The sequence below is a fragment of the Chiloscyllium plagiosum genome, unplaced genomic scaffold (genome assembly GCF_037043375.1).
Source record: "Chiloscyllium plagiosum isolate Xiang-an unplaced genomic scaffold, Cpla_swu_hap1 HiC_scaffold_17, whole genome shotgun sequence".
Classification (NCBI taxonomy): domain Eukaryota; kingdom Metazoa; phylum Chordata; class Chondrichthyes; order Orectolobiformes; family Hemiscylliidae; genus Chiloscyllium; species Chiloscyllium plagiosum.
Genome location: NW_028270155.1, coordinates 31,098,259 through 31,107,564, shown reverse-complemented (window position 1 = coordinate 31,107,564; position 9,306 = coordinate 31,098,259). Strand labels below are relative to the sequence as shown.

The 9,306-nt window shown below is 44.7% G+C and overlaps 1 protein-coding gene across 1 annotated transcript; it reads left to right on the top strand.

Moving 5' to 3' along the window:
• The first annotated feature begins 3,595 nt into the window (after positions 1-3,595).
• LOC122558672 (rhodopsin, GQ-coupled) lies at positions 3,596-4,645 on the top strand. The gene has a single exon (XM_087996138.1). The coding sequence runs from the start codon at positions 3,596-3,598 to the stop codon at positions 4,643-4,645; it is 1,050 nt and encodes a 349-aa protein (XP_087852264.1).
• The last annotated feature ends 4,661 nt before the right edge of the window (positions 4,646-9,306 follow it).

Sequence of the window (9,306 nt, the reverse complement as noted above, 5' to 3'; positions counted from 1 at the left end):
AATTATACTCACAAAGTATCATAAAGTCTGGTACTAAGCCACTTACTGGACTATTGATTGACAAGGGTGTCAAGGATTATTAGAGTGGGTGGGGGTAATGGGGGTGAAGACTGGAAAGTGAATCAGGTCAGATCAGATCAGCCATGAATAACAGAATAGGTATGAAAGGCTGAATGATCTACTCCTCCTAATTACTGTGTTCCTATTGCAGCTCAGTGAAAAATGCTGCATGCTTGACCTAAGTTTAAGTGGAGGATAGCATTTTATACTATTGTAGGTGGAAGATCTGTGGCAATGATTCAAGAAATTTAGCACGTTTCAGGGCACAGTAATATTAACAATGAATAGCAATAATTTTTAACGTGCAATGTAAGTGTGGTATGTAATTATTATAGGTCAAAATTGATATGTAGAATAAGGCAGTAAGTCCAGTGGAAGTTAGCACTTAAAAGACATAAAGTTCCTATCAGTTGAAGATAGTTGCTATGAGAATCAGCAATTACATCAGAGATTTCCCAAATTTTAAGTCTCTTCAATGTTCATATACATTGCTTTAGGCCCTTGAAAACATCAAGCTGAGTTCTCATTTGTCTCTTTTAAATCAGTAATCTAACTACTTCAATATCTCAATAGTTTTCTATTTTCTATGAACAAGCATATGACTCAGGAGTAAGCTCTTTAGTCCCTTGAGCCTATGTGCCATTCAATAAGATTATGACTGACTGATTACTCTACATTCTTCCTTACCCTTGATTTTTTCCCATATTTAAATCCAAAAATGTGAAGGAATAAAAGAAAAAAAAAATTGCAGTTATATAGCACTTTTCATGACCACTGCCTGCCTCAAACCATGCCAACTATTTATAGCTGATTAAATGTTTTTTACAAGTATAGCCACTGTTGTGGTGTGGGAACAGCAGCAGCCAATGTGCACTCAGCAAACTCTCCCAGTCAGCAATGTGTTAATGCTCTTCAAAATAGTGCAATAGGCTCTTTTGTATCCACCAGCTCAGGTAGATGGAGCCACAGCTTAATGCCTCATCCGAAAGATGGCACCTCCAAAGGTACAGTATTCCTTAGGTCTGCACTGGAGTGGCAGTCTTCATTTCTCTGCTCAAATCTTGGGAACAGTACTTGAACCCAGAATATCAATTCCGAGGCAGGAGCCATATCAACTGAGCCACAGTTCTGGGGAATTTTGGACCTGGTCACAGTTTCAATTTTTGACCATAAGAAATAGCAATAGGAGTAGGCCATTCTACCCCTCAATCTGCTCTGCCATTTAAAGTCATAGAGTCATAGAGACGTACAGCATGGAAACAGACCCTTCGGTCCAACTCATTCATTCTGACCAGATATCCTAAACTAATTCTCGTCCCATTTAGAGTCATAATGTCGTAGAGATGTACAAAACGGAAACAGACCTTTCAGTCCAACTGGTCCATGCAGACCAGATATCCAAAACCAATCTAGGCCCACCTGCCAGCACCCAGCCCATATCTCTCTAAACCCTTCCTATTCATATACCCGTCCAGATAGAGTCATGGAGTCATAAAGATATACAGCACAGAAATAGACCCTTTGGTCCAACCCATCCATGCCGACCCGATATCTCAACCCAATCTAGTCCCACCTGCCAGCACCAGGCCCATATCCCTCCAAACCCTCCCTATTATGGACTCCCCCACCCCAGAGAAAAGACCTTGGTGGCGGTTGGAGGGGCGGGGCTCAAGGGCAGAGGAGCGGGAAGTGGAGGAGATGCAGTGGAGGGCATCATCAACCACGACTGGGTGGAAATTGCGGTCTTTGAAGAAGGTAAAAAGGTCGAGTTTGTCAAGAAGGTAACTGCAATTGCTGAAGAAAACCAAAGCAGAAGAGAGGGATTTGGAGTTCAAAGGTCGAGAATCAAACTTTCTCTTCAACCACTGAAGTAATCGGTGGAAAGTCGTCTCCAGGGGCACGGCCGGAAGTGTGCTGCTCCTTCTGAGTATAGTTCATCTTAACACGGAGGCACCTTAACCCTGAGGGAGCAATATCTGTTGTCTGGACAAAAGAGTGCGCGGAGTGATGCTGGTTTGCGTCAGACGGAATGTGACTGGAGGAAAAGCTCAGGGTTTGGCGGAAAGACGGGGGATTGCAGTCAAAGCTCCGAGACATGTCTCTTGATGGTGTTACACTCATACCAAGCTGCTGGCCAGAATCGACGACTTCATCGCGGTAACTACAGCACTCACCCATAGGTAGGTCCTGAGCACTGTCTGATTGTAAACGCTGGTTATAGCTTTATTGGTTTGGAGACTGAGGAAAATCTCCAGGATCTCGAAAAGCTAAAGGAGACTGGGTTTGTTTTTTAAATAAAAGATTAATCATAGGATCACAGAACCCTTACAGCATTGAGGGAGGTTATTCGGCCCATCGTGTCAATGAAGGTTCTTGGGAAAGAAGTGGCATTCTCACTCGAGTTAATTCCCGGAACACTCCGACCGCCTTCCCTAACCTTTCAGTGTCTGTCACAAACTTAAAGAGTTCACTTATTTTGACACTTCGCTTACAATCATACCGACCGGGCAGGAGCGGCTGTCGCCTACCAGAAGGAGATTGGTCTGTGTGAAACGTTAATTTAATGATCAAAAACAAAGTGCCATAACATGTACAATTAGAGGTGACTGTACAATGTGAGACTGACCCAGAACAAGCAACAGAAAGGCGGCAGATGCAATCCATTGCAAACCTGTTATTATGTTCTTGTACCACAGTAGTTATCTAAATTTAAAAGTCACAGACAGTAATCATATCGAATCAGACCAGTCAATGCAGTGAAGACGCGACTGCAGTTTCTCGGAGAAACAATACAAACACTGTGCACAAAAGCGGACAACTCAGTTAATCAATTGAGGTGTCCCGTATCCACTGTATCTAGACCGTAGCTCGTTCTGATCATGATTTTCTCCTGCATTGCATTGCTGTAAGTAGTTAATAAGTGCATCCACCGCAGTTTATCTCCTTGTTGCACATGTGGAAACGTCTTTTTTCACATCATAGTTTGTGCGTTGTGCTTTATTTAAAAGGTCAGTATCGCGAATATGGTAATGGTTTTGAGACTTTTTTTGAAACAGAATAAAATACTTCTCTGGAAAAAGGTGAAATCACAGCATTGGAAATTGATTTTAAAAATCATTATTTTACACTTCTACCAATATATTAAATGATGCATTCATTAAAATCGTCTACAGCATCATAGGTTTTGGAAACGGTCAACTTACACTGAACACGGCAGAAACCTTATTTTCCCGCATTGAGTACCAGTCACAATTCGCAATTTAATCGAGCCCTTTTTAAATAAATCTCCATTTTCCCCACTCCAATCTTCACTGGTTATCCTGCATGCTCTCTTGGTGTGTGTATGACAGAGACTGACAGTGGTGTGCCTGTTTTCTTTCCCCAAGTTAAATGTTCAGGACCTTGTTGCTGTTTGGACAGATAGCGAATTGTGGACGGCTAACCCGAACCCTCTCTCGTTCCTGTTTTGCAGGTTAACGTGGTTCGCTCAGTTCGAGCGCAGGCCGTCCCAGGCAGTCTGTTGCTGAGTGTGGTGATGCGGGATTTCCCGAGGAACCTGACGCTGGAGACGGGCTGGATGTCCGGCAGGAGTTGCTCGAACGGCAGCGAGGAGTCCTGGCTGGGCTGCAGCCTGGTCAGTCGGTCCCTGGTGGTCACCTTCATGCTGTTACTCGCCTGTGCGGTGGTGGCGGGCAACTTCATCACCGTGGCGGTCTTCCTCAGGACCAAGGAGTCCCGCACCCCTCAGGGCTACCTGAAGGTCTCCCTGGCCCTGGCCGATCTGGCGGTGGGGCTCCTGGTGCTCCCTTTCTCCGCCTACACGGAGATCGCGTTGCTGGGGAGCGCCAGCCGCCCGCCCTGGCAGCCCGGCTATTCGGCCACGGGAGGTGGCGCGCTGTGGCAGCCCTGCAGCCTGGTGGGCGTGGTGTTCGCCGGCTGCACCTTCGTGTCCATCAGCACCATCTTCCTGCTGTCGGTGGAGCGGGGTGTAGCCATCCTGAGACCCCTCCACAAGGAGGTGGTGATCACTCGGAGGAGGACCTGGCTCCTCATCCTGCTCTCCTGGTTCACCAGCTTCCTGCTCGCCACTGCCCCCCTGCTCTCCAGCGGCCACTTCTCCCTGGAGTACAGCGAATGCAGCCGCATGTGTAACTACGCCTTGGTGGCCGGCGCCCCCCCGCAGTCCGGCGGGAGTATCCTCCTCCTCTTCCCCGCCTTTGACTTCATCATCCTGGGGGCCACCGTGATCGTCAACGCGCTGTCCTTCCGCACCATTTGTCGCTACTCCGAGAGGCGCAAGTTCTTGGCTGAGCTGGGGAACCTACCCGCGTCCCTGCGCCCCTCCTCCTCAGACATTAAAGCCGCCAAAACCATCGGCATCCTGACTTTGGTCTTCACCGCCTCTTTCAGCCCGGTCGCCGCCTTCGTGCTGGGCAATGTCATGGGCTATCGCTGGTGCAGCTTCTCCTTCTTCGCCTTTTGGGTGCTGGCGTCCAACAGCTGCTGCAATGTCATCATCTACAGCGTCAGGGACCAGAGGTTCCGCAAGGGCCTGCACCAGTTATTCCACAAAACCCCACACTGATCCTCAGGAAAGGACTGTGCTCTGAGGAACCGGGATTTTCCCGAAGGGCGTACCCACATGCATAGCCTTTCTGACTGGACAGTGAGTATCACCAGATCCGGCTGCCCACCGAAATTGCTGAGCATGATAGAGTCCTTCCACAGTAATGTGAAGGGGACAATGCAGTTCAACGGCTGCTCTTATGAGCCCATCCACATCCGCAGAGGCATCAAACAAGGCTGCTTCCTCGCTCCCACACTCTTTGGGATTCTGTTTTGATGTGATGCCTTTGGCACCGCACCGGAGGGGACTTACCAATGCACTAGATCAGATGGCAGGCTCTTCAACCTGGCCTGCCTTTAGAGCCAAGACAAATCTACGCTAGCGTTGGAGGCTGACATTTTTGTCTTGACTGTCAGCTTGGGATTTGACCATACTTGAGTCGTGAGGCTAACAAGAGTTGAGGCTGCTTTCCCAATCCTCTTCTTGACCTCTGTGTCTATGGAGGGATTATCAGTGATGGTAGAGCCAATGTAAGCACACTTATCAGGGACATGCTGTTTGCCGACAATGCTGCAGTTGCATTGCCGACACCCAGCAGGAACTCCAGTTACTGACAGACCGCTTCTCTCATGCTTGCAAGGATTTTGGGCAATCAGTCTGAAGAAGATGAGCATCCTGGGACAGGACACAGAGACACTGCCAGTCATCACCATCAACAACTACAAACTCAATGTCATCCATCAGTTTATGTACCTTGGCTCTACCATCACTGACAACCTCTCCTTGGACACAGAGATCGAGAAGAGGATCGAGAAAGCAGCTTCAACTCTTGCTCGCCTCATGACTCGAGTATGGACAAATCCCAAGCTGACAGTGAAGCCATAAAATGTCAGTCTACAATGGCTGCTTCATAAGCACACTGTTGTACGGTAGTGAAATGTGTCAGGAGAAAGACTGAACACCTTCCACTTGAGGAGTATCCACCATATCCTGGGTATATCCTGGCAAGACAGAGTGTACAGCACAGTGGTCCTATCTCGTGCTGGCCTTCCCAGCATGTACAGTCTGCTCAGGCAGCGGAGACTGCACTGGCTGAGCCACATCCACCGCATGGAGGATGGACGCATCCCAAAGGTTATTCTCTATGGAGAACTTGTGGCCGGGAAGAGAACCACTGGGTATTCCCAGCTGCGCTACAAGGACATCTGCATGAGGGACGTGAAGGCGCTTAATATCATTATGGAGTACTGGGAAAGGCTTGCAGCTGACCGCACGAAATGGAGAACCACCCAGAATCAACATTTCAAAGCTGATGACCGTTGCAGCAGACAAGCGGGCACCAAGGAAGGAGTGCAGCAGCTCTGGCAGATCAACGACTACATACAGATGTGACCTCTGTGACCGGGACTGTCACTCCAGCATTGGTCTCTTCAATCACATAGAACAATACAGCGCAGAACAGGCCCTTCGGCCCTCGATGTTGCGGCAACCTGTGAACTAATCTAAGCTCATCCCCCATGCTGGCCCATCATCATCCATGTGTTTATCCAAGGATTGTTCAAATGTCCCTAATGTGGCTGAGTTAACTACATTGGCATTCCATGCCCTTACCACTCTCTGAGTAAAGAACCTGCTTCTGACATCTGTCTTAAATCTATCACCCCTCAATTTGTAGTTGTGCCCTCTTGTACAAGCTGACATCATCATCCCAGGAAAAAGATTTTCACTGTCTTACCCTATCTAATCCTCTGATCATCTTGTATGTCTCTACCAAATCCCCTCTTAGCCTTCTTCTCTCCAATGAGAACAGACCCAAGTCTCTCAGCCTTTCCTCATAAGACCTTCCCTCCAGACCAGACAACATCCTGGTAAATCTTCTCTGCACCTTTCCCAATGCTTCCACATCCTTCCTGTAATGAGGCAACTAGAATTGTACACAATATTCCAAGTGCAGCTGCACTAGCATTTTGTATTGTTGCAGTATGACGTTACGGCTCCGGAACTCAATCCCTCTACCAATAAAACCAAACACACCATATGCCTTCTTAACAGCACTATCAACCTGGCAACCTTTAGGGATCTATGTACATGGACTCCAAACTCCTTCTGCACATTCGCACTACCAAGAATCTTTCCATTGACCCAGTATTCTACCTTCCTGTTATTCTTCCCAAAAGTGAATACCTCTCGTTTATCTGCATTGAACTCCATTTGCCACCTTTCAGTCATTCTGCAGTTTATCCAAGTCCCCCTGCAACCTGCAACATTCTTCCACACTGTCCACTACTCCACCAACCTTAGTGTCATCTGCAAACTTACTAACCCATCCACCCATGCCTGTGTCCAAGTCATTTATAAAAACGGCAGTAGGTCTAAAACAGATCCTTGTCACAAATGACATTGCTTCAGGGAAGCAGCAAGCCAGAACAATGAGGATGCAACCCATGGTCAGCCATGACCGAAAGGGGCTTCATACCACCAGATTGATCCAATAAGTGTATAAACCACAACTAAAAATACCAGCTTCCCTCACATTATGCTATATTGGAAACACCAGTCCAGTGCTATCACAAATGGGCACTTGAGAACATTTATGAATATCCTATTTTCTTACTGCGCATTCTATGAATTGTATACTTTGAAAACACTGATGAGAAATATTAATCAACATGCCTGACCTAACATATTATTTTGAAGCTTTTAAATTGACTTTGTGTGAGATAGCTGTCTTCTTAGACAGTTTCTTGGTATTGAGGATGACTTGTTTCTACTTTACTTCAAAAGATTCTGAGATGGCAGATAAACCAATCTGCAAATTCTGCCACATGTAGGACAGGTGCTGCTTGAAGAGACAGGCACATTGAGTTGGAGGTGTGCGTGCATGCATGTGTGTGTGTGTGTTCTCAATCCAGTGTCTCATCTTTGGCTCTGTGTGCTCCTGAAGAAGTGTCTCAGTATATTTGATGTCTTCCCAGAGAAACCAAAAACCAAGGGCTCATTGATTTAGTGGGGTTGCTTGATTCTTTCTGGCTGCTTTGAGAACATGCCTGTAGAAGATACTCTATCTTCCGAGAAGTCTCCTACTGCCCCAAGTAGAAGTCTGGTGTTATGCCTATGAGCAACACACAACATTCAGTTAAAATAAACAATTAGTTCATTCTCACAAAAGTTTTACACTGAAGTTTTACTCTAAGCTGGGTGGGAGAGGAGGGTAGTACGTAGGTAATTAGAGGGCAAGTCAGTTTCATACTCTTTTTAATCTAGTTCAAAGCTATAGTGACACAGAACATGAAACAAGTCTCCCTCAATTTCTCTTGACCGCATAGAAAACGATAATAATCAAACCTTCAAAAAAGAATAAATATTCTATACTTAATTTGGGAATGTTACTGTCTGTCACAATTAATTACTTGAATAAGTCCAAACATGATGAAATGTTTTAATTATTACGTTTAGAAAATGACTATAATTTACTTATTCTGATAAAATCCTTGTTAACATTTAGGAATTCTACTTCAGAGAAACTGAGGTTACATTTTTGTTCAACTTTCATACAGTACAGTATTAACAAATTAAAGATTATTTAAGTGGCTTTTCATTTTATTAATAAGGCATTTTATTGAGAACTACTTTGAACTCTATTTTGCATGATAAAGCTAGTATGCACTGTATTTATTTCTGCTTTTTGCATAAATGAATGTGATAAATTATTTACTTAACATGGGAATTAAATTATGATAATGCTTTGTCTTTGTTGGATTAATTTATTTCAAATGCTTTGAACCACAGTAGAGTGTAATTGGGAGATAACATTGGACTAATAGTCTAACGAATTAACGACAACAACTACTATTAATATGACTCTTTTAATATAATAAATGCCTCAAACCCTTCACATTTAAAAACAAAGACACACAGCATCAAAAAGTAGTATTAGGACACATAATCAAATGTTTTGGGCAAAAGGGTTAGTTTTAAACAGTGACTTAAATGAGGAAAGTGAGGTGGAGAGGCAGAGAAGTGTAAGAAGGATTTCTGGAGCTTAGGGTCTCAGTGACTGAAATCAACAATGCTGGAGCAATGAAACTGGGGATGTGCAAAAGGCACACACATAGATATCTTCAAAGACTGTGGGGATACATGAGTTTACAGAGATACTGAAGAGCCGCAAACTTTAAGATCAAGTCATTACTTGAATGGAAGTCAATATAAGTGGGAGTGCACAAGGGATGGGTGTTGGCGTTAAGTTAAGATAGGGGCATCAGTTTTTGGTGGGTAGAGTGTGGAAGTGCACTGGTATCAGCAATGCGAGAAATTACAAAGATACAAGCAAAAAATGTCAGCAGCAGATGAGCTAGGACAAGGGTGAGGTTGGGAAATATTGTGGAAATGTAGTTCCATTTTGATATTTGTGGTGACATGAATATAAGTGTATAATATAATTTAATACCTAAGTTAAGAACAGACTGGGTTGATTACAGACTGTTGTCAGAGAGAGGGATTGTAATCCGTTTCAATGCATAAATTAGTGTTTTTTGTGGACACTTGAGAGTTTCTTGTTGGTTACATTTTCATTTGTGAGGCCTACTTTCTAGTTTTCAGAAACTCCTTTGTCATTCTCATTAAAATATTTATTAAGTGATGCAGTCATGAAGTAACAACGCCTTCTATATTTGTGT

Bases quoted from the DNA above. Each gene is read 5' to 3' on its own strand.
- LOC122558672 (XM_087996138.1), top strand. From the start codon at position 3,596: ATGCGGGATTTCCCGAGGAACCTGACGCTGGAGACGGGCTGGATGTCC.